The sequence below is a fragment of the Tauraco erythrolophus genome, chromosome 22 (assembly GCF_009769465.1).
Source record: "Tauraco erythrolophus isolate bTauEry1 chromosome 22, bTauEry1.pri, whole genome shotgun sequence".
NCBI classification, from domain to species: Eukaryota; Metazoa; Chordata; class Aves; order Musophagiformes; family Musophagidae; genus Tauraco; species Tauraco erythrolophus.
The window spans coordinates 347,618-371,243 of record NC_141486.1 but is presented as its reverse complement, the minus strand read 5'-3'; the positions used below and the strand labels follow the sequence as shown (position 1 = coordinate 371,243).

The 23,626-nt window shown below is 56.0% G+C and overlaps 1 protein-coding gene across 4 annotated transcripts; it reads left to right on the top strand.

The window, feature by feature from the left end:
• TRAF2 (TNF receptor associated factor 2) lies at nt 1-22,781 on the top strand. Of its 4 annotated transcripts, XM_086625189.1 has the most exons (11): nt 1-24; nt 1,784-2,004; nt 2,466-2,544; nt 2,909-3,007; nt 12,898-12,969; nt 14,668-14,742; nt 15,440-15,542; nt 15,621-15,799; nt 16,948-17,125; nt 20,578-20,726; nt 21,290-22,781. In XM_086625189.1, exons 1-11 carry the CDS (start codon nt 7-9, stop codon nt 21,506-21,508), a joined length of 1,392 nt encoding a protein of 463 aa, XP_086481315.1. In that variant the 5' UTR covers nt 1-6; the 3' UTR covers nt 21,509-22,781. The 4 variants fall into 4 exon arrangements, with proteins under 4 accessions (XP_086481315.1, XP_086481312.1, XP_086481314.1 ...); XM_086625186.1 differs by having other exon boundaries at nt 15,440-15,799; XM_086625188.1 differs by lacking the exon at nt 1-24 and adding an exon at nt 756-787 and having other exon boundaries at nt 15,440-15,799.
• Nucleotides 22,782-23,626: the final 845 nt, after the last annotated feature.

Below are 23,626 nucleotides of genomic sequence, written 5' to 3'. Positions count from 1 at the left end.
GCGGCCATGGCGCTCTGTGCGCAGGTAAGTGGGTGCCCGGCGCCACCCGAAATGCCCAAAAGCGTCTTAAAAAAGTTCCTCAGGGAGCCGGGGCTCGCCCCGGGCCGTTCCCGAGGGGCTTCTCGCGTGGATCAGCGGCGGTGGGGGAGGGGGGTCGCGACGGCAGGGTGGGACCCCGGGGTGCGCGGTCAGGGTGCCCCGGGCAGGCGCGGGGGATGAAGGGGTCCGGGGGGCGGGGGGGGGAACGACGGGACAGCCGGGGTGATGGTGGGGGAGGAGTGACGGAGCGGGGGGGCTGCGGGAGCGGTGACCGGGGGTGTCCGGGCAGGGGTGGGGGGGGGGGGGGGGGACGGTGTCCGGGTGCCGGGGGGGGCGGGGCGGTGATGACGCCGGGTGCACGTGTCCGGCGGGCGGCGCCTGGGCGCGCTTCCGGTGCGGGGCGCGGACGGAGCGGCCGGTGAGTGCGGCGCTGGCCCGGCCCCCCCTTCCCCCGCCGCCCCCCCGCGCGGTGCCGGGCCGGTGGGGCGGGGGGCCGGGCCGGGCGCTACCCCGCGCGGCGGCGCCCCGGGCCCCGCTCCGCCGGGCGGCCGTCCCGGCGCAGGGCCCTGCTCGCGGCGGGCGGGCCGGGGCGGCGGGCTGAGTCGCGGCGGTTCGGGGAGGCGCCGCCGCCCGGGAGGCGTTTCTCCCCGGGAGGGCGGGGGCCGGGGCCGGCGGCGGGGGGGGTCTCTGCCGCGAGCCCCGGTCCGCCCGCCGCGCGGCGTCCCCGCGGTCGCCGGTGCCGCCGGAGGTGCGTGTGCGCGGCGCTGTACGGACAGCCCGGCGGGCAGCGGGCAGGCGCGATGCGGCTAAAAAGTGGGATTTGCGTTAAAAGCCCCGTTAAAACGCGCAGGGTGGAAATAACGGCGCTTGGGCCGGTGGCGCACCGGAGCCTGCCGGGGTGGCAGCGCTGGATCGCTCCCGCGGGGAGCGTGGCTGTGGACGGGGATGGTCGTTAACGCCGTCCTCGCCACCCCGTTCTGGGATCGCTGTCGGCTCTGGCAGCCCCCGGTACCGGCAGCAGTCGGGTGTTACCCGAAATTTCACGCGTGCGGGGCGCAGCGAGCCCCGCTGCTCCCTCCGCCGCGCAGCAATTACCGGGCCTGCTGCCGCGCGCGGTTTGGGGGCTGTGGGGTGTCGTCGCAGGGCGTGAGGGCGGAGATGCACCTTTAGATCATCATAAGTGGTCAAAACGAACACGCTTCTTTCTTTTTCTCCTCTGTGATTCACTCGTGCCTCTCACGTCTTCGTTTTCCAGCCCCCTGGAGAGCCCTGGCCGCCTGCGTGGGCATTGCCGGTAAATCGGGGCTCCGCTGTGGCCACGGCATCTCCCCGGGACCTGGGCAGAATTACCGTCCTTTTTGGCAACTGACAGATGTGAAAATAAGCCGTGCTAGGCTGTGGTTACCTCCCTCGGTCCCTACAGGTTTTCGTTGGACTGAGGCAGTTTGTTTATGGTCCCGATCAGCTTTAGGATGGTTTTTTACCTTGTTTTGGGTCAGAAGCCTGGATTTCTCCGCACAGGCTGCATTTCGGTAAACTCGGATGGGGATTTTAGTGAGGTCTGTCTGCCCTGTCTCTTTGTTCCGAATTTAATTCTAAAATTAACTGTAAAGTTTCTTTCTGCATTTTTAACGAGGTGGAGGCAGGCTTGTGATTTACACCGGTGTGTTTACCTGTGCGGTTGGGTTTTGGGTGCCAGTGTAATATGCAGTGAGTAATACAGGGAAAATATTTTTCTTTTCAGGCTCTGGAGATACAGCCAGACTTTTTCGTTCACATGGCAGCAGCAAACTCTACTCCACCTGGCTCTTTGGATCTAAACCAGCCTGGATTTGCAAAGGAGATCCTGGGAACTAAGCTGGAGGTGAAATACCTCTGCTCCGATTGCAAGAATATATTGAGGAGGCCGTTCCAAGCTCAGTGCGGACATCGCTACTGTTCCTATTGTCTGAAGAAAATTATAAGGTAACTTTTGGGCCTTCAGTCTGAAGACAAAATACTCGAAAAGGCATTTTCAAGCAAAAAAAGGAGATAAAAGTCTCATTTTCAAGGCCTTCTCAGCGAGGGAGCTGTGTTTAATCATTGAGGTTCAGCATCAGCTCTTCTTTAAGGGAATGTGCAATCTCTGACCTGCTTTTTTTATTCTGGGGGTTGCTTCAGAGTACCTTTTCCCAGAATCTCCTGGATTGTTTTTGCTGTTCAGGTGGATCACCCATCTCGTTCAGTCATCGTCACAGCTACTGAAGGAACTTGCTCCTAAAAGCCATCGTATGGTGGTTGTGCCAAAACGAGCCTCAGAAAGACACACGAGCAAAGGCTCAATGTGTTGGTTTAAAAATAAGAAAATGCTTTGATTTCATAAAGTTACCATATCGTTAAATCAGTCTCTTTTTGTTGTGTTTGATGATTATTTTTCTGTCTGCTAGTGCTGGACCTCAAAAGTGTGCCAGCTGTATTCAGGAAGGAATATATGAAGAAGGAATTTCTATTTTGGAAACAAGCTCGGTAAGTAAAAATACGTTTTAAAAAATAAAGCAGCTCACTGATGTCATTACTAGCACTTGCAGTTTTTGTTTAAAGCACAAGTTCTGAGGATCCCTTATTCCTAGGAAACGTTTTCTTCAGCAGTGAGAGTTATGATTAATGTGGTGTGCTCCCCAGCGAGTAAAGCCCAGCTCGTGTTAATGTCGCCGTGGCCTACTTAAACGCTGTCATAACAATTTGTTTAGCAGTAGCACACCTCTGAGGGTGTGATGTGGCAACTGGCCTGGGAGGAGCCTTAATAAAGTCTTAATAAAGGATTATGAGACTGGACTGAAACTGCAGCCCCTCAATAATTGTTGTGGTTTGCTCGTTTTTTCCATTTCAGGCTTTCCCAGACAACGCAGCTCGTCGGGAGGTGGAAAGCCTGCCTGCGGTCTGTATTAACAGTGGCTGCACTTGGAAGGGGACTATTAAGGAATACGAGGTAAGGAGCAAAGCAGGGCATTTGATGTCTGCCTCTTTTTTCCTTCCTCTGTCTTTGGCGAAGGCTCAGGTGGTTTTGCTTGTCCGCTGACGCTGGCTGCGGTGGTGGGAGCTTTCACCTCCCTGGACTTCACTGTGAGCTGGAGAGATTGCTTGGCTGAACTGGGTTTGTGTGCCCTGCTGAGGGCACAGGCTGAACTGAAACAATTCCAGATTTGCCAGTGATCACAGGCACCAAGCACGTCCCTTCCGTGGCGGGGACCACCCGCTCTATCTCCCACTCCTTTTGATCTAGTTGGAGATATCCCTGTTCCTTGCAGGGGGGTTGGACTAGATGACCTTTGAAGGTCCCTTCCAGCCCTAACCATTCTATGATTCTATGATTCTATGATTCTGCTCTAAGAGACAAGCGAACTGCCAAGGAACTCTGGTGTGCCATGAAACTGTTGTGAAGTTCTCTGCGTTATGTGAACCTAAATCCTACTTCGGACCCATGAGCTTGGGGAAGGCGGCCTGGCCACTTCCAGCCAGCTGCCCCCATAGCTACCAGGGCAGTGGGACTGGGTGATGGTCGCTGACTGGCCACCCGTTGCTCCAAGCTCTTCTGGGCCACGAGCCTGCTGGACAGGATGTTTTTTCCACCCCTGCTCTTCTTGAGGAGCCCACCAGCTTTTTAATCCAGGCCTTGATCGTGGCTGTGGGCATTTGGTCTTTAGCATGTATACAGCTAACGTGCCTCATGAGAAGCGTGTTCTTGCTGAGGATGGCACCCTGCTTCCCTGTGCTTCCCAACCAGTCAGCTCTGCTGTGGCAATTTGCATCATTAGAGTGCACTGGCAGTTAGCAGTGAAGGTTTGACCTCGGTCTGTCTAGGCTGGCGTTTGGGTTCTCCTTGCAATGCCACTGCAAGGTGGCAGGAAGAACCAACAGCTGTGGATCATGCCCGAGTTCCCTGCCTGGCTGGCTGAGCCTGTAAATAGAGAGATGCTTCTGCACCTCTGCTTCCTTGTCCTGCTGTCTAGAACTTCCTCTTCTTTATGCTAAAAGTTCAGTCCAAATGATGAGGATGTAGGGTGCTGGTTCTGCTGTGAACCCCTTGTTTGTAGGTCAGTAAGTGGTGTGGACTTGACTGAATAAATGTCAAGGTGACCGCTTAGCGCTGGTGCAGCAGAGAGTTTGGGAGTTGCGTTTTGGGGCACGGTGTGTTTTACTGAGGTTCCAGGTCCAAGCTGTGCTGTTGGTGCCTGCAGGTTGTTTGCCCTGCGCTTTAACTTCTGCTGGTGACTGGTGACCAAGAAGTCGGATGCCCACCGCTGTTCAAAGTGGTGATTGTAGCACGTGAACTCTTCTCCGTTAGACCAAACCCATCTGTACTTGTCAGCAGCTTCCAACGCGATTGATGGTGCTGTGACTGATGAGCTCTTCTGAACGTTTTCTCCTGGTTTAAAAAAAAAAATATCTTAAAGAGTTCCTGCAGGGCTCAGCCAAAATCATCAGCTGCCAAAGGTCTTCCCTGCGTGGTCTTACAAGTGTTTGAGCCCAGCCAGGACTTGCACTGGGAGCTCAAAAGGGCAAGCCTGGGATAAGCCTTGTCTTCTTGCGAGGCTGCGTGTGTGTGTGGGATGCTCCGGGATCCTATGCACAGCTGCTTAAGGCTGTGCCTCGTTTTCACTCTCCACCTAATCTTAAAAAAGTGGGTGCTTTGCTAAAACAGAGTGGGTTTCGTAGAGGTGTGGCTCTGGAGGGAGAGCTTGGGCTGCGGGTCCTGCCCGTCACGGGTTTTGTTGGTCCTGTGCGATAAAAGGGGAGCGGGGATTTCCAGCGGTGCTAGCTGGTTTGTCTGGAGCTTGTCTCTGCTGCCCGCCGCGGGTGGCATTCGGTCTCACGGGGTTATTTTGTACCCTCCCGGGAAAAGCTGATTCTTTCCTGGGAAGCAGTGGGAGAAGGCAAGGTCTGGCTTGTGTTATCTCCCCTCCCAGCTGCCTGCCCAAGAGCTGTGGCGTTCGATCGGGCCTGGCTGTGGCTGAGGAGGGCTGGCGAACGGAGGCGCGGGGTGGCCGCGCCAGCCAGAGCCTCTCCTGGCACGGCGGGCGAGCGCCAAGCCCTGCTTGCGGGCAGGCTGGGTAGCTCCGTGCCGCCGTGCGTGTGTAACGTCCTGCAGCAGCTCAGCGCTCCCGCTGTGGAAAGTCCCTCGCTGTGCTATTTCCGACAGGACGTGGAAAGTCCCCGAGAGTGAATTCATTGTTCGCTAATCTGAAAAAGTGGTGTGCTCCTACTGAGAGAGGCTTACCGCTGCCATCCGCTTGCAAACCAAGAGATACTGTCACCTCGGCTTTGCTAATCTTATCAGGGCATGAACAAGGGGGGGGAAAAAATGATCTGCAGCTGAAAAACTCTAGCTTTTCAAAAAAATTAATAAAACTGATTTCGGTTTTGCTTTTTTTCTGTTCAGTCAGACCAAAGTTCAGGTTTCAAAGGGACACACAAAACTGAAAAGAGTGCAATCTGCTTGGGTATGGCTTGCACTTCTTAGAGCTGTGTGAAGCATATGAAATATTTAAGAGCTCAGTACATGCCTGGGTTTATAAATGCATTTTCCAAACTTTGTAAATATTTGGTGGAATTTGAATAGAGCAGTTTGTGGTGGGACTGGAGGGTTTTTCTTTTTAATCAGTAACCTTTTCATGTACGGGTTTCCTGATGAGTCTGCCTGGATGTACGTACAGAAGAGCAGGCTCTGGGCAGGAGCCTTTAGATTCAGGTGGAAAGTCTGAAGAAGGTTGCAGAAACTCAGACTGTTCCGTTAGAGCAAAAGGAGAGACCAAGAAAACACGTCCCGTGATATCCAGGTAGAGGGAGCTTGTGGTTTCTCAGCACTGGAGTGTTTCTTTTCTTGCCTTGCAGTGGCTCCAATTGCCTACGTCTCTCTTCTGTTCTATCAACACATCTTCAGTCCTCATATACCTTTTATTTATGCTTCTCAGACCACCAGCTCCCCCCCTTCTTTGCCTCCCACCAGGACTGGGATGGGAGGAGGGGGCTGCAGAGAGGTGTTCGTGTGGTCAGCCGTGGTGTTTCCATTTGTTACCCAGACAGAGGTTTTAACTATGCCCTGTTCATCTCAGGAGATACAGGATTAGTCAAGACATGATGAAATGGAATTGCCTAAGTTTTGGAAGGAGAACTAAGTTTTAAGCTTAAACCTGACAGTAATATTTAAGCTAAGCTGGGAGGGGAAGTTTCTGGGAAAACAGATGAGCTCAGCTACTGAGGATGGGTGGCTGTCATCTGTGGTGATAACCCGTCCTAGTCTGAACTGGGGGGCATGTGTTTTCCTTGTGGTCAGTTGCCACCATGGTTTTGAAGAGTTCACTTTGTAATTGAAGCCTGAAAGGCTGTGGAAGATGCAAAATTCAGAATTTCAGTTATATTACTCCAAAGCCCGTGGTGTTGGAGGGTATGCCTGCAGCCCCTTCTGAGCTACGTGGCTTCCTGGGGCCGAGAGGACAAAGTAACTGGGCAGTCCCTTCTTGCCCAGTGGTCCTACTGGGAGATGCTGGAGAAGCCCTGCTACACCTCATGTGTCCCCCTTCAAAGATGCTGTCGGAGACCCTGAGCTAGAGGGTCCTCCTGCTTTGTGATGCTTCACATGCCCCCCCTTTCCATCCGCATCCCAGGAATGCCTCCATAGTTTTTGGTGGTGATTTTCAGTTTAGACTGAAAACTTCAGGTTCAGCTTTTGCACGTGGCTTAGAACAGAGCTGCTGGTCTTTGAAGCTGCTTCACCTGGCTCCGGCTGCCTCCGAAGGGTACCCCGAAGTGTCACTCCCAAGTGAGTGTTCTGTAGCGGCGTTGTCTGCGTGGGATACCGCGTTTACGTGCTGTGGCAAGCACGCTTGGTGATGCTGTAGCAGGGCAACCAGCCTCCCTGTTAACATCCAGTACAGCATTTATTGTCCTTTTCTGAAGGTTTTGGCTCCCAAGTTATGGTGGGGTGTTGAAGTGCAGTTTGCAGCCAGCTCTGGCCTGATCAGCGCTTTACCCCAGGACCAGATCACTCTCTTGTGGGAGGATCCCTGACCTGCACGTGCAGGTGACCCAAAGGACCTCCTGCTTTGGAAAAGGGGATCTGATGCACTTGTGCTTTCCCGAGCTGGAGCTGGGGTCCCCAGATAAAACCCGGCCTCCCTTGCAGCCCCCGAAGCAGAGTTTACGTAGCTGGCTGCCCAGGCACGAGGGGGTTTCCATCCAAGCCCGTGGTGGGCGGTAAGCCACGGGGAGTGCTGGAGAGCGCGCGTGGGAGGGGGTTGGAAAGCCCCGGCTGTAGAGGGTCTGCTCTTAGCTTCCAAAAACAGCTCAGCCTTCTTGTGGTGGCCCACCTAATTAACAGTTTTGGCATCTGCCCCTTGGGAGGTGAAAAGCTGTAAGTCACGAGCTTTGAAGCTGAGGTGAGTGCTGTGTGTCCCATCTAAGCTGTGATGAAACCCTTGGTGGGAACGCAGCTTTGGGGGTTGTGGGGCAGCACTTCATGCCCAGGCAGACGTTCCTTGGGCTCCAGGTATCCATCAGGAGCCAAAGCGATGATCAGACACCCTTGGGTAACAGGTAGAGAGGCACCTCCAGCTCTCTGACAACCTGGAGAGATCAGGTTTGAAATCAAGCTGCGCACCACAGCTTGACTTCTCCACTGTGTGAAAAACACCCGTCCCACTTGTGGTTTTTTTGTCTCATCTCCCCTTTTCTGGGTGCCAGTGGTGTTCTCAGCGTCACGTGTTACAGCCCTTCTGCTCGCAGCCCGCACCTCCACACTGCCTGCGAGGCAGAGGAGGTGACCTTGTCCCATCCCACCATCCGCAGCTCGCAGAGCTCAACTGGGATCACCACCACCCTTCTGAACGTCAAGGTCAGGCAGAGCATGGAGAGGCTTCAGCCTCAGGCTGTCCCCTCTGATCCGAGCGATTGAGGTGAAGCTTTTTGTGCTGGTGAAGTACTGGAATGGAGGGAGGTCTCTGCAGGATCTGCTCAGCACGGGCAGTGCTTGCAGTGTGCTTGGAGCACGGCCGTTGTCGCCGCAGCATCCCCTGCGGCTAGCGGCGGCGGTCGGCCGTCAGAAATAGCTACTGGAGGCGAATTCGGATCAATGCTACGAACGCGCCGGCGCCTGGCGCCGCCAGCGTGACGGTGTGATGGGTGCTCGCTCCCCGGTGACACGTTGTTCCCGAGCAGTGACCTCATTAGATATGAACAGTGCCTCTTGGGCATTTTTCATGCGGCCGCGCCTGGAACTGTTAATTGCAGCCTAGAAGACCTGCACAGTTATCTCTGAGCAGATGTTCCCGATTGTTTTGAACCTCCCTTGTGTGTCAGCCAGCTGTTGACGGAGACTCAGTATAGTCCAATGCCGTAGTTTTTCATTTCCTCGGCAAGCGGATTTAGTTTTGTTGTTTAGCAATGAGCTTGCTGCATCCGAGGCGAGGGACAGCGGTGCACGGGCTTCAGCGGGCCCTGGGGCCAGGTCAGGTCAGACTCGGGCTTATCTAAAACGCTCTGGGGTCTGCTTTCCAGCCTTGTGTTGCTGGGCTCCGTGCAACAGCACAAGGACCGTGTGTGTGGGCACCCAGTGCAAGGACCGTGTGTGTGGTCGCCCTGTGCAAGGACCATGTGTGTGGTCACCCTGTGCAAGGACCATGTGTGTGGTCGCCCTGTGCAAGGACCGTGTGTGTGGTCGCCCTGTGCAAGGGCCATGTGCGTGGTTGCCCTGCCCACCTGCGTGGGGAAAGCTTCGAGCAGGCCTGGCTTAAAACCAGCCTTAGGACTCCCCTGGCGAGGAGGAGACGCGGCATGGAAGGGCGTGTTGGCTTCAGAGGAGCCGGACATCCCAAAGGACCTGCGTTGTGGCACGTTCCCATCTCGGAGGCTCCAGAGCCCCTGGGGACCTGGCGGAGGTGCACGGATCAACTCGTGCTTCTTGGCACAAGGGATTCCGGTTCCCTCCAATCCTGGGCAGGCATCTCTTAACGTTGGAGACCCATTTTCAGTGTTTTTTATACAACTGTGTGGGCCCACCCTTTTTCTTGTAGCCAGGCTTAGATGCCAAAGGAGCCATGTGCTGGACATGGCAACGCTGAGGCTGGAGACTGCCAGAGCCCCGACAGCCGCTCCGGTGTGCCCCACGCTGCTTCAGCTGGCTTTCCTCCACCGTCCTCTTGGTTTTCCTTCCTTTATGTTGCTCCCTTCCTCCTGCCGAGCCTTCCAGCTTGGTGCCCCTCGCAGCAGCTGTTTCAAAGGTGGCTTTTCCTCAGCCGCCTGCCTGGCCCCTCTCGCTGGAGCGTCACGCCGGTGGATTTCCCAACGCGGGTGCAAAGGCCTCCGTAAAAACGGCCGTGCGTTGATGTGACAGCTTACGAGCGGGGCGGCTGGGGAGCAGGTGCTCCTCCTCCTCGGCCACCACGATATGGGGATAATGATTTTCAGCTGTAGCCTCTTCCGTAGCTGAGGTGAAGCTTAGCGAAGCCTCGAGAGGGGCAGCAGCGACCGGGTTGAAGGGCGGTTTTCCCTTTTGTCGTGCTCGTGCAGGCGCAGCAGAGCAGCTCGTCCCGGCATTCCTTAGGAAACGATCCTTGCGTCCTCCAGGAATCAGCTGCTGTGCCTAAATCCCGCGTTTTCGCTGCGTGTGCCTGCCCTTTGCCGAAGGGCGCTGCCCTCGCTGCGCAGAGCGGCCGAGGGAGCTGCCCGTTCCTGCTGGCTGAGTGCTCCGGGCGCCATCCCGGGGGAGGCCTGGGCTGGGAATGCTGCAAATCGCTTCTCCGCTTCCCGACACTGAGTTCAGGAGAGTTACGGCGTGTGCGCAGGCAGCTCCGTCTGCGGGCAGCCCTACGGCAGGAGGGCACACACCTGCCCTGCAGCCCCCTGGCACTGCTCCGGGCAGGAGCACGGGTGGGTGCCGGGGGGGACTGAGAGGCCACGGTGGTAACCCCCGAGCGCCCGTGCCCTGTGCGAGGGCTCATAGGCTGCCCTGCTCCTTCCGAAGGCGGCGGTGGCGCCCGATTTTCTCGTCCCCCAGTAGCTCCCAGAGAACTGTCTGTTCTGGTGGCAGCGGGTGACGTACGGGCTGCCACTGGGTTGTTTATTTTTAGGGAGCGAGATGGATGTGCGGATCAATGAGCGGTTTTGGTTTTAATTGAGTGGGAAGAGGGAGCTCTTGCTGTGCAGGCTGCTAACGCTGCCCAGTTTGATTTTCCTGCCCCTGCCATTGCGTGCTGCGGACCAGTCTGTGCCTTGGTTTGCAGCTGCTGGGTGAGAAGTCAACACTGGGGTAGCTGGAGAGTTGCCCTGAAGGTCTGAGCCAGACCGTTGTCCTCCAGCTCTGCCTCAGCTCTTCTGTTGCCATCCCCTGTCTCTGACCCTCTCTGTAGTGGAGAGTGGAGAGGGACTTTTTACCAGGGCTTGTAGTGACAGGACACGGGGCAATGGATTTAAACTGAAAGAGGGGAGATTTAGATTGGATATAAGGAAGAAATTTTTCTCTCAGAGGCTGGTGAGGCACTGGCACAGGTTGCCCAGAGAAGCTGTGGCTGCCCCATCCCTGGCAGTGTTCAAGGCCAGGTTGGATGAGGCTTTGAGCAACCTGGTGTAGTGGAAGGTGTCCCTGCCCATGGCAGGGGGTTTGGAACTGGATGATCTTGAAGGTCCCTTCCAACCCAAACCATTCCATGAACCCCGTCTGCCTTGATTTCCATGACAGGTTCACTTTGGGAGAGTGACTCTGCTCTCACCTGGCCCTGGTCGCACTGATGGCTTTCCAAAGCTGCCTGGAATGTTCACAGCGAATGCCTGAATGTCAGAGATGCTTGTCCCTGCTGCAGAAGCTCACAGATGTGGATTTGGAAATGGTGTAAACAGGAGGATTGCTCCATTCCTGAGGGAGTGGAGTGTGTGGCAGATCAGGCTTGAATGCCAACCCCTGCTCCTTGGTTCCTGGGCAGGGTGGATTTCTTCTGGCGGTGATACCATCGGTCTCTTTAGACACCTGCGTAGAGGGGGAAGGAGCAGGGGGTTCCAGAAGAGCCCAAAACTGTTGATACAAAAATGTTTGTCTAGAGGTTTGGATCTGTGCTGGTTAAAGCTTAATGCTTCTGGGATCCTCAAACGATTTACACGCGGAGCAGTTGCACTTTCAGCTGTGCAGGGCTGGTTTCCCTCCTGGTGCCGCAGGCTGGGCACGTGTCGCAGGGCCGCCCGCGCGGTGGGCATCACGTCGTGGGGTGGGATGGAAGAGAAATGCCGGGAGGTGGGGAGCGCAGAGGGGGTGGTAGTTTCACGCCTAGCACGTTGGCACGGGAGAATGTAGGTTTGTTTTCAGTACTCCCTTTTGAAATAGTTGTCTCTGCAGGGAAGTTTCCTTCCTCCAGCCAGACCGTCCGTTCTTACGCCAGCGTTCCGCGGGTCGCGGGGAAGATGCTCTCCGGGGTTTCTGGAACAGGAGAGCGGTGGGTGGGTAGAAGAGAGTTCGGCCCTTCTGAGCAAGTGGGGTGAAGGCAGGTGCTCTGCCTCTGCCCGTGCGGGCAGGGGGGGTCCGTGCGGGCAGGGGGGGTCCGTGCGGGCAGGGGGGGGTCCGTGCGGGCAGGGGGGGCTCCGTGCGGGCAGGGGGGGCTCCGTGCGGGCAGGGGGGGGCTCCGTGCGGGCAGGGGGGGCTCCGTGCGGGCAGGGGGGGCTCCGTGCGGGCAGGGGGGGGCTCCGTGCGGGCAGGGGGGGCTCCGTGCGGGCAGGGGGCTCCAGCCGAACCGCATGGGCTGGCCCGTCCCTTTCCCAGGGGCAGTGCGGTGAGGCCGTGCGCCTGAGCACTCACGTAGAGTACGAAAAGGAGAGAGTAAGCAAGAAGCCAAAGCCGAGCCACTGGTGGGTTTCACTTTCCAGTTTCTGATGTGGTAACTGTTTGAGTTTGTGCATGTTTCCCCCCAGCCCCCCCATATAGTAACTAGTTTTAACAAAGAATAAGCGTGACCAAGTTTTCCAAGCACCCGATTTCAGATGACTACTTTATAAATGCTTACGTGGTTTTTCTTCCTGTTACTACCACGACACGATATTTCAACACGCTTACCTTTTCATCTGAATTTTGAACTGCGTATTCATGGCATTTACAGTGCCTTGTTTCAGCTGGTTGGTGTGCAAGGAGAAGGCTTAAGCCATGTGGAATGATACAGAAAGCAGAGGCGTGTTCTAGCATTCCCAATTTAGCCAGTATCACTGGCCCTGGTGTCTGCTGAGGACAGGGTATCACGTTGCCCTGGTCGTTGGTTCAGCTCCTCCTGCCCTTGCTGCAGGGGTGGGTGCTGGGGCTGTTGAATGAAACGGGTTTAAAACGTTTTTCTTTCTGGCTGAAAAATGGTTTTGTGGTTCGAATGCGAAGATGCCATCAGGCAGCTGAGCCCAGGGGGTAATGAGTGGGTTATTGGTTCATACTTCACTGACTGATAGCCATTACAGGGGAAAAATTACACAAATTATCTTGCTGAGAGAGTGGCTTACTTCACTCAACCTGCCCGAACGTGTAGACATGGAACGTGGCAGAGCCATAAATGGAGCTTCCTGTTAATTATCTTGTCCATCAAAGCAGTAATTTGATTTTTTTTCTTTTAATTATTATAGCAACTTTTAAATTGAGGCTGAGGCTACATAGGCACCCAAAATTCTGGTAGCCTGGAGATCACACAAGTGAGTCAGCATGCAGAATTATCAGTGTGACCAAGATTTGAGTACAGGTTGGTAGAAGGCCACGCTCTTCTGTAATAAAGTGTAAAACTACGCCTGTTGGATTGTGCTCATCATGTAACCTCACTGGAGCTTTTATGGAGAGGACCAACTATTCTCCTGTCAATTCTTCTACAGGCTCATGACGAAGTCTGCCCTGAATTTCCATTGACTTGCGAAGGCTGTGGGAAGAAGATTCCGAGGGAGAAGGTACCCGACTGCCAGTGAACCGTGTGCCGTGGTGGCGTTCGGGGTCCTGACGGGCTGACACCGGCGTTCTCGGAGTGGGGAGGAAAACTGGGACCATTAGAAAGTGGAGCAGGGAGCCAATTAACTGGCAGCTGTTGGTACAGATGTGACCTTTCCCTGAGGCTCAGGACGCTGGTGGGGTCCTCAGCACCGGTACTTTGTGTTTGTGCCACCGGGGCCACCTCCCTCTGAGCGGTGTGTGCCGCGTCTGGGTGCAGAGCCTCCGTGGGAAAAGCATGCCCGTGGGTTTAAAGGGTGCTTATGCCCTACGTAAAGCAACTGTATCAGCCACTGCTGCGATTGCGGGAAGGGAGCCAGCCCCTTTCTCGCTAAATCAATTTATTCCTAATTAATTACATGATGGAATCCGTGTCTATAGGGCCTCCATGCTGCTGGCTCCTGGGGCAAGGCAGGAAAGTCTGAAAATCAAAGTTTTGGGAAACATCTTCAGAAAGCATGTTCATCTGAACCTGTCCTGCCTGCTACCAGCAAATGTTTTTAGTAGCACTGTTGCAAAAAGCCCATGTAGCAGGGCAGGGGGTCAGAAGCATCAGAGAGATGAGCAAAGAGTTCTCCAGAACGAGCAGTGTAACGAAGGACTCGGTGCTGGGATCTTGGGATGCAGATCTGCTGGTCTGCAGGCTGAAGCTGGGGCCCAGCAGAGACTAGGCTTGTAGGGTTGCCATAGGTGATCTAGCCTTTCTTTGAATATTTACTCCCTCTTTTATCTCTCTCCAAACTTTTGTTCGTCAGCTGCAGACGTCGTCACTCTGAGTAACCTGACTCATTAAGCAAGCCAGAAGGATCTAGAAGCTTTTAAAAAAGTAGTTTAAAACCAGTTTGAGTCGACATCTGTTGTAGCAGATGTAGGTGTTAAATGTGGAATATGGTTACAGTGCAGAACAGACCACTGACATCTAATGGTGAGAGGTGTATCCAGACCAGGATGATAATGTGCCAGTGCTTGTTAGCATTGATCACGCGCTGTGTGGGAACCCAAACGAGTCATCTTGGCAGCTGGGGAGTTAGTGGCACTTCTCTGGAGAAATACCCACCATTGGCCCTGGTTCTTCACGGCAGCTGCCAGACGAGGCGCGGCGTCCCTCGGCACCCCAGCGAGGGGGTGCTGGACCCACTAGAGCATCTTCCCTTGCACAGGTGGACCTGCACCAATTGCTATGAATACTCAGGCAGGACCACTGGGAAGCTTTCTGTCCTGGTTTGTGATGTTTAGCTGGAAGTGGAAATACCAAACTGTGGCACGTCCCGATCGGGATTACGTGAAGTGCACAAAATTAAATGACTCTCTGTTTCATAGGGCTGTTCCTTACGCCTCCTCTTCCTCTGCCCTTGCTGAAGTTTGTTGCTCAGCATCCGTAACATGTCCTTATGCTGGTTGCTTTTTCTTTCTTGCATCTTGACCCCCTAGCCATCAACAGAAAGAGAAATAAAACCTCCTTCCAAGTGTCAGTGCTATGTTTATGTTACAGTGAAAGTCGTACCTGGCGGTGGGCAGTGCCCGGGTTTAACCGCGCACATTGGCAGCTACCGATGGCTCGGGCGTTCTCGAGCTGGTCTCCAGTTTCCTAGACGTCAGCGAGACGGGAAGGGAGCTGCTGGGGACACACAAGATCTAACGTTGCCTGCCTTCCTTTCTAGTTTCGGGACCATGTGAAGACTTGTGGCAGATCCAAAGTGCCTTGCAGATTTGAGGTTGTCGGATGTGCCGAGGTGGTAAGGGCTCGTCTGTCGATGTTTACCTCGGGACTGGTTTTCAGTTCCAGTGTTAGAGTTAACCTGCAAGCTGCTGTTGCCTGAACTGTTACAGACGTTTGTGTTCAGATATTTGAGCAAAGTCATCTTTCAAACCCTTTGCAAATAGAGCTTATCGTCTGCTCTCCAGAGGTTGAGTATCCAGAGGATGAACGTGGTGTGGAAGGAAACCTCTTTCTTGAGAAACCCCCAAAGTGCTTGGAGACTCTGGTTATGCTGGTTTCCGCCGAAAGCACCGAACTGGGCATCTGGTGTCTTGCTCTCCTGCCAGAGCTTGGGCCAGGCCGTGTTTTGCCATGTGACTTGAGTTTTCCCAGCTCCTACTGGTGATGTTCATGTAAATCCCTCCTCGGGGGATTACGTGAGGCTTTGTCCTTTGGTGCTGTTAAGTACCTCTGACAGAGCCCGTTCGGGAGGTAACGCAGGAGGACAGGGTAGAGCAGTGTGTACAGCTGGGGAAACGTCAAGTGTCCGTCATTGTGTGCAATTGCAGCATTTCTAACACAAAACAAAATAGTTTTTTAACTGTCTGTCTTTGGTTTTTCTCCTTTGTGATTTGAAGCTGAAGTTGTGATCCTCAAGAGGAGGAATTTGTTCTGTGGATGGTGACAGCGTAGATTGAGCTTGCTGAATGGGGGCTGTGTTTCTCTTCGTGTAGGTGGAAAACGAAAAGCTACCAGAACACGAAAGCAAATGTTTGGCGGAGCATCTCTACATGCTACTGAGCTTTGTGCTCAGCCTCAAGGCGGGCTCTGGAGACCTAAAGCCCCTTCCAGCCCTTCCCTCATCGCAGAACAACTCCCCGCTGCTGGCAGCAAGCTCTCTGTGCTCGGAGTCGGAGCTCTCCAGGTCCCTGGAGCTCTTGGGAAGATGTGAGGCCCTTGAGAGGAAAACGGTGACCTTTGAGAACATTGTCTGTGTGCTCAATCGGGAGGTGGAAAGGGTGTCTCTAACAGCCGAAGCCTACAGTCGGCAGCACCGACTAGACCAGGAGAAAATCGAAACCCTGAGCAACAAGGTGTGTAACCACTGGCCCGGGCTTTCGGGCTCTCTGAGCAGAGGCTTTTTTCAGTTTCCTTTCCGTGTTCGTAGCTAGCAGAGCTTCGCCACCTAGCCCTGAGACTCCACAAACCTGAAGGCAGAACTAAAATGTTGTTTGTGCCTGTGCCCGACCCTCAAAAGTTTCCTGGACAAGACGGGAATTAAACTGACACGCGTAAAGCCCTCGGGCCTGCGCTAGCAGCCGAGTCACGCAGACGCCGCGGTGCCGTTCCGCGGTGCAGGCTTCCGACGAGAGCCAGAGCGCCCAGCGTTTCACTGGATCTCTCTGACTCCGTGGGGCTGCTCGCCTTCCCGACCTTTCAAAAGGAGCGCACGGTGGGAGCTGCGCTGCAGCGTTGTGCCCAGCACGGGCTGGAGGTGCGAGGAAGCCCCCCCGCCCCGTGCTCCAGCGCAATCCCTGCCGAGCGCTGCGGTGCGTCTCGGCAGCGGGAGGTGTGGGGTTGGCAGCGAACCTGTGCTCCCTGGGCAAGGGAGCTGCCAAAGCTGGCGTGACCCTGTGTTGGCGAGCGGCAGTTAACCCGCTGCAGACCTTGTTGGTCTTAGAGTCACAGAATCACAGAACGGTTTGGGTCGGAAGGGACCTCAAAGATCATCCAGTTCCAACCCCCCTGCCATGGGCAGGGACACCCTCCACTGCACCACGTTGCCCAAAGCCTCATCCAACCTGGCCTGGAACGCTGCCAGGGATGGGAAGTGTTCAAGGCCAAGTTCTTCTCTTTTTTCAAGGTCAATGTTTTTCTCTTCGTCAATCTAGTTTTGTCACAGTGCTGAGGTTTGGGTTTTTTCCCCCCATCCTCACTTCTTGTGGTGCCAACGTAACGGAGCACGGGTTAGGAGGATTTTTCCATTCACTGTAGGGACGTTTCCAGCCCAAGCGCTGAGTTGTGTGGATGTACCTGCTCCAGAATGACAGGGTTTGGAAGGAAGCTGCAGTGAACTGGCTTACGATGCTGAAATTTCTCCCTCCCGTGAGCCCTGTCGGTTCTGGAGAACGTCTCTCACTAAAGAGCCGTTCCGAGGGGGGTGCTGGTGGCTGGTGGCTTTCTCGGGTCTCACAGCAGTGCGTGTTCCTAACCAGGCTGCACCGTGTGTCCCACTGAGCAGGTCCGGCAGCTGGAAAGGAGCATTGGACTCAAGGATCTGGCCATGGCTGAGATGGAAGAAAAGATCCGCAACATGGAAGCTTCCACCTACGACGGAGTGTTCATCTGGAAGATAACAGAATTTGCCAGGAAGCGTCAGGAGGCGATAACAGGCCACTCTCCTGCGATCTTCTCTCCAGGTTGTTGCCCGCAAACGTGCAAAATTGCAAAAGCCTTTTGCGTGCAGCTGGGTGTGGGGTTCGTGGCAGTGTCCGTAGCGGAGGAGATGTGGGCCATTCAGGCACGCTTCTGTTCTGTCCCCCTTTTCCCGTGGAGCCTGGGCCGCTCTTTTTTGACATTGAGCTAAATGAACCTGCTGCTGAAAGAGGTGCTCTTTTGATGGCAGAAGATATTTTTGATTTCTCTTAAGGGAGAGTGCAGCCCTCTTAGCTCCAGAATAGCCCTGGTAACCCTTTAGTTAAAATTAAAATACTTGAGAGACATAAAACCAGCAATAAAATAGTTAAGGAAGGGAAGAAATACATTAGAGCCCCAGAAATATATTTTATTGCCTAAAGCATGACGATGCAAAGAGATAATGTCTAAATAAAGACCAAACTGCACCTAGGGAAGTGCTTGCCTATCTGCTAGAGGAAGGGGCTCTCCTCGCAGGACTGCCCCAGCCCAGCACTCTTCTTCCTCTTCTTAAAAAAGACCGTGGTGGACGGAGCACAGTAGGTTCTGCTCTGTCCCGAGTGCCTGTGGAAGCACTCCCCAGGCTTGCAGCTGTGAGGCGAAACCATCTCTGCCCACATCTTCATCGCTCGGTGGGGAGCTCACCTCGCGACCAAATGGGTCAGGAGGGGACTTTGTGTTTGCCTGAGCAGGAATCTCTTAGATCTCAGCGTGCTGGAGAGCTTTTTCAGAACGCCCAGAGCTGCATGCAAAGGCAGAGCACGTACCTTACGGCTGCGTCCTGGTGCGGAGAGAAAGCAGACTGCGGCTGGGCCACGAGATAAAAGCGATTGAGTTTTAAAAACTATTTCTAAGTCTTTTTTTCTGGGTGAAGGCTGCTCAGAGTCCTTTTTCTCTTGAAAAACTGAAAGAAAAAAAGATTCCCCTCTTGAGGGGAACTAAACTGCTGCTGACACCTTGTGCACGCGATTAGCATTTCCTTTTCAAAGTCCACAGCAGCCGTGGAAAACCCCTGCTCCTCGCCCCCTCTGAAAGGGCAGTGCTTCCTTCCTTTTCCCAAAGCCAACAAATCTGCTTCAAGTCTTTGTCTGCCTCAGAGGACCTTAAATCTTGCATCCTGTCCACCTCCTGCGCTGTGCTCCAGAGCTGCTTGACCTGAACCTCTCCAGAAGCTGCAGTTTGGAGGGAGATGCTGGACGGAGCTGACTCTCGTCCTCTGGCCATGGGCATCCTGGCTCACCGTGCCCCGGCTCGGGCAATGCCACCCGGGCTCCTTGCAGAGGGTGGGATTTGTTTTTCTGGGTTGGAGAGTCAAGTCAGCTCGTGGAGGGACGTAAGCATCAGAGTGAGCCCAAGCAGGGAAAGGGGTGAAACCTCTCTGAAAGCAAAAGGCTTTGCACGTCCAGGCGTTTGATCGGCCGCGCTCTGAACACACAGTTCCTCCCAGAACTGCAGCTCCTGGTTACTGGTGCTGCCCTCTCCGTGCTGGCCGGTCCCCATCCCCTGCCTGGCAGCGGTGGCAGGGCAGGAAGGGCAGATCTCAGGGCTTTTATAAACTCTTTATCAAAGGAAAACTGCGTTGCAGGGCACCAGGCTGTGTTTTGTGTTGCCGGTTGGTCTCTGCAATCTGCTCGTGAAAATGTTGCTCGTGGAAGGTGAGGGCTGCCTCTGCCTGGCGCGGGGACTGCTGCTGGAAAAGGCAGGACTTTTCGCAATTTAATCTTGCAAGTGCAAAGTACAGGGCCTTGTTTCCTACGGAATTCAATTGTGTCATTTAGAAGAGAGATCCTCGTTCCTGGTGCTGCTTTAGCTGAGAAAATTAGGCTGAGAAATAAATGTTTCTTGTGGAGCTGGGGTTTTCCATCTTAGAAAGTGAAGCAACTAGACTAGTGCTGTCCAGCCTGGGAGGAGAGAGGTCGAGGTTGTGTATGGGATGAAAAAGGGAAATGAGCATAATTGATCTGCATTTAAACGTGAAGGTGAGGAAGTGCCAAATGAAATCAGTGTTGAAACGAAGAGAAGGAATTAGAGTTAGGGCTCACTCACATTGTGAGGACACCGTGATTGCCACAGGATTTTGCAAAGGGCAACATTGTGAGGGTTTGCTTTTTTGAACTCTTACAAGAAAGGTCCATCGAGGTCGTGAACTGGGACAGTCCGAGGCAAAGCTCTTGCTGGAAAGCCACCCACTGCTGCCCCTCAGATGCTGGGAGCAGCCTGCTGGGCTCTTGCTTTGCCTCTGATGTGCTTTGCTTTGACTCAGGACGGTGGGAAGTGGGATGCCCCGTTCCCTGCTCTGAGCTGGCAGCGTGCTGCGCAAGGGGTTCAGCACTCCGGCTGCCCGGTGCCTTTTCCTGGGTGCTCCTGCTGCTCTGATCAGCCATCCTTCTTTCGGTTCCCCACCTGGTTTTACGTTCACAGGGCTACAGGAGTGCTGAGAGGCCCCAGGTGGGTGGTGAGGATGTGTTGCTTGGACTAGCAGAGGGTGGCAGCTGCCCTGAAAGCCTTTGGGTGAAGCAAGTGGAGAGGAAGGACTAGAGGAAACGAGTTGGGGAGTGCCAGGAGGGAAGCAGGTGACAAAGCCCTCATCTCTGGCTCCTCGCCCTGCGGAAGTGCACAGTATCTCTGCTACTGCCAGTCTGCCTGTTCACAAAAGTGCACCGGGTCCGCAGTGGAGTGCCAGGATGCCAGCTCTGATCCATGCCCTGCGCCCTGAGGCTGCTGAGCCCCACCAGGCCTGAGGCATGCAGCTCTGTGCTGCTGCAGGAGGGCAATTGGCAGCAGGTCCCCTTCTGGGATGTATTTCTGTGGCCCTGCATGGTCTGGAATCCCAACATGGGCATTCCCAGAATTGCTGGAGAAGGACAGAGCCCCTACTCAGCCGTGCCCACGCCGTGGAGCGGCCGGGGTCCTCACTTGCTCGAGCCGCTGTCCCCGTCAGAGGCAGCCAGTTACAGAGAGGGCGCAGTGAGTGCTGAGGATCCTCTCCCCCCAGGCAGGTTTTTTTTCCTGGGTGGTTTTGTTCCTGCTCATCAGTGTTGTTGCCATGAGCTGCAGCCCCTTTAGCAGTCATGCGTGGCACAGCTGGCGAGTCTGCGGCGGGGATGCAGTGGGCATCGGCTCCCGGGCAAAGCTGCAGCCTTGGGCTCTGCGGCAGCGGGTGGGGAGAGCCCAAGGGGCGGCCGGTGCCCTGCTCTGTGCCGTGGCGCTCTGCGACTCAGCTGGACCAGGGGCTGGTGGCTGCCTGACCTTGGGCTGTCTCCAGGCCAGCCTAAGCTGGCATCTGACTGTTGTTTGTACCCGGTGGCTTTCCAGACCACCTCCGTGGTGCTGGTATTCTAAGACCCAGACGTGGCTTCTTCCAGGATCCAAACTTTAGAATCCTCAAAGAAAGCTGCTGGTGCCCGGCTGTGCCGGGTTCCCTGCTCACCGTGTCTCTTTTGCCACTCTGTGATAGCTTTCTACACGAGCAAGTACGGCTACAAGATGTGCCTGCGCGTCTACCTGAACGGGGATGGCACCGGGCGTGGGACCCACCTGTCCCTGTTCTTCGTGGTGATGAAAGGACCCAACGACGCGCTTCTGCGGTGGCCCTTCAACCAGAAGGTGGGTATGGGGCGAAGCCTGCCGTGCCCAGCAGTGGCATGTTTTGCACCCGCTCGAGCTTCTGGGCACCGTCGGTCTGTCCTGCTTAGCAAGCAGAAGATGAAAGCTGACGCTCCCGGGGCGTTGGAAGCTCCGGTTGCAGTTCCTTGGCGCTGCAGGTTTGCGGGACGCTGCAAGGCTGAGCAGGCGAAGTGAAGCGGTGGTGCAGCGAGAGGGGCCGGCAGCTCTGCGACGTAGTGAAGTACCTGCGGGGGGGTTGGTGTTGGGAGCAGACGCCGCGCCGGCCGGTTGTAGGTTTTTAGAGTCGGTCTGACGGCCCTGAGCTGCCACACGGAAGTTTCCAGGGACAGGGCAGGATGTGGGAAGGTTCTGCAGAATGTTGCTGAGACCATGTTCTCCACTGACCCTTCTCACAGGCATTTCTCAGATCTGTAGGTGTGTGATGTGGCTGCCGCCGCGCTGGTACTCGCACGTTTCACACGTTTCAAGCGAGCGGTCACCGGGCTGGGTTCCCACCTGCTTTTTACTCAGCTGCTCTTGTGTGTTTTCACGTTTCCCCACAGGTAACCCTGATGCTCCTGGATCAGAACAACCGGGAGCACATCATCGATGCCTTCCGACCCGACGTGACGTCCTCCTCCTTCCAGCGACCCGTCACGGAAATGAACATTGCCAGCGGCTGCCCGTTGTTCTGCCCCGTCTCTGTGATGGAAGCCAAGAACTCCTACGTGCGGGATGATGCCATCTTTATTAAAGCCATCGTTGATCTCACGGGCCTCTAACCCTCCTCGCTCCGGGAGCAGCGAACGCAGAGCCAGCCCCGAGTGGGGCATCATCCCCCTCTTGTGCTGCGCTTCAGGCAGGTCTCGGAGCAAGGAGGGGGTGGAAAGTGGAAGGGAAAGAGCCCTTCCCAAAAAGGGACCTTCGCTCTGAGTGGAAACGAGGTGTCTGATGGGAACCCTCTTCCCTGGTGTCAGAGAGACCTTCCCTGAGAAGAGGGTTGGGTGGACGTTCACAGTCTGCAGGGTACCAGAAGATCTCCTGCAGGGACTTGGGTGTCTGAACTGCTGCTGGCTGGGCTCCCCGCGGAAACCAGTGCAGCTCTTGTTGTGCCAGTTTAGTGCACATCCTCTGTAGTAAAAGGAGGGTTTAGCCTGCCCGAGCACCACCTCGCGTGGACGTTTGGCTCAGCCATCCGGGATTTCCTTCAGCCATCTCCGTGTTCCTGGAAGCCGTGTGTGCTGCAGGGTGCCGCCGCTCCGCGCTGCCGGCCGGTCGGAGGGAAGGGTGTGTGGCAGACTCAGTGCGGGCGGGTGAGGGAGGTGCAGACTGGTTTGTCGCTGTTCTGGTGCCATGGGTGCCTTCAGAGCAGGGTGCTGAGCCGAGCTGCGCAGCAGGCAGGGGAGTGTCCCCTGCGACTGGCCCTCGCTGTGCTTTTGCTGGGTGGTCTGTGCTGGCGGTGTGGGACGGGGCAGGCAGTGCCCGCTGCCTGGGAGGGAGCGGAGGATGGCACCGGGGGTGCTGCAGTGAGAGAAGTGAATCTCCCCTGGAAACTGCCCGTCCTGTCCTGGGAGAGGAGGATGACGCAGGGCTCGGTGCAGCCCCCTGAACCCTGGGAGCCCCGGGGGGGTTTTAGCCAGAGCCCACTGTTCTGTGCCTGCCTGTGCCTGAGCAGTGGCGGGCAGGACGGTGGCAGTGCTGGAAGCTGACGTTACTGACACGCAGATGCTCCTGAGCTGACTTTCATCCCTGTCAGGGGCAGCTGAGACAGCACAGGCACACCAGCCTTCCCAGGGCCCTCTCCAGCTGCTGAGAACCTATGGCTGCAATTCCACTGCCACCTGCGCCTGGGCTGCTGCCATCTGTCTGCGTGGGCATGCTCACCTCCGCAGCTGTGGCACTGCCGGCGGTGGCATGTCTCTTTGCCTGAGTGGTGGGCGGCTGCTGGGGAACCCCTGCCCTCACCTAGGGTCTCCCTTGCCCACCAGCAGCAGGTTTCCCCATCGTTCCCTCGGTTCCTGGTCATGGCACACCGGAGCGCTGGCTCTGCTTGGCCCCTGGAGCCGCTTGGGTAGGACTTGGGGTGGCTGGAGAATCCCCGAGTGACGCTTTCCTGTCCCCGTCTGTCCCCGGGCTTCTGGCACCGCTCCCCTCTGGGCAGCCAGTGTCGAACACCCGTGAGAAGGTCTCTGTTCACGGAGAAGAACCTGCTGCCACGTCCCTCCGGGCTTGTTTTGTTGTGGCCGTGAGTAACTCTGGACGGGCCGTTTGCCAGGCTGGACTCCTGCGGCTTCGCTGCCGTCCCTGCCTGTGCTCCCCTCGCCTGCGCCAGCGTCCGAGCGTGCCCCGGGAGAGGTTCTGTGTGACCCGGCTGCTGCCCCACCTTGCGATAAATGCCCAGGGCCCCGTCCAGCTCCTGTGCTGCTCCTCCGGCGGCAGCGTGGTCACCCTCTTCTTGCTCATGGCCACCATGGGTGGCCCTCAGCAGGGAGCAGGGGGTGCTGCTGGCAGGCCCAGGGAACACGGAGCTGTGGTGGAGGGAAGCCCAATGCCCGCCTCTGCTGGCAGCTCCCTGCCTGGCGCCCAGCCCCAGCCTGATGGACGCAGAGCCCACCCTGCTTGTGCCCTGCGGCCACCTCTGCTCCATCATGGCCACCCTGCCAGCTCCTGGCGTGCCTGATGTTCTTCTCCAGGCCTGCCCGTGTCCTCCCAAGGGCACGTCTCCAGTTTTGGACGGGCCGAGCCCCCTTCCAGCCCGTGCCAGGGACGGGCCGAGCCCTGTGTTGCTGCTCTCACCCTGTTGCCTTAGGAGGACACAAGCCTGGGGCAGCCCCAGCCCCGCAGCAGCTCGCCATGGCTGGGCCCAGGAAGGCTCCCAGCCCCGCAGTGGCTGGGAAGGG

Coding starts and splice junctions, on each gene's coding strand:
- TRAF2 (XM_086625186.1), top strand. Junction 12,970..14,667: donor AGAAGATTCCGAGGGAGAAG/GTACCCGACTGC, acceptor CTTCCTTTCTAG/TTTCGGGACCATGTGAAGAC. Junction 15,800..16,947: donor TCGAAACCCTGAGCAACAAG/GTGTGTAACCAC, acceptor CCCACTGAGCAG/GTCCGGCAGCTGGAAAGGAG.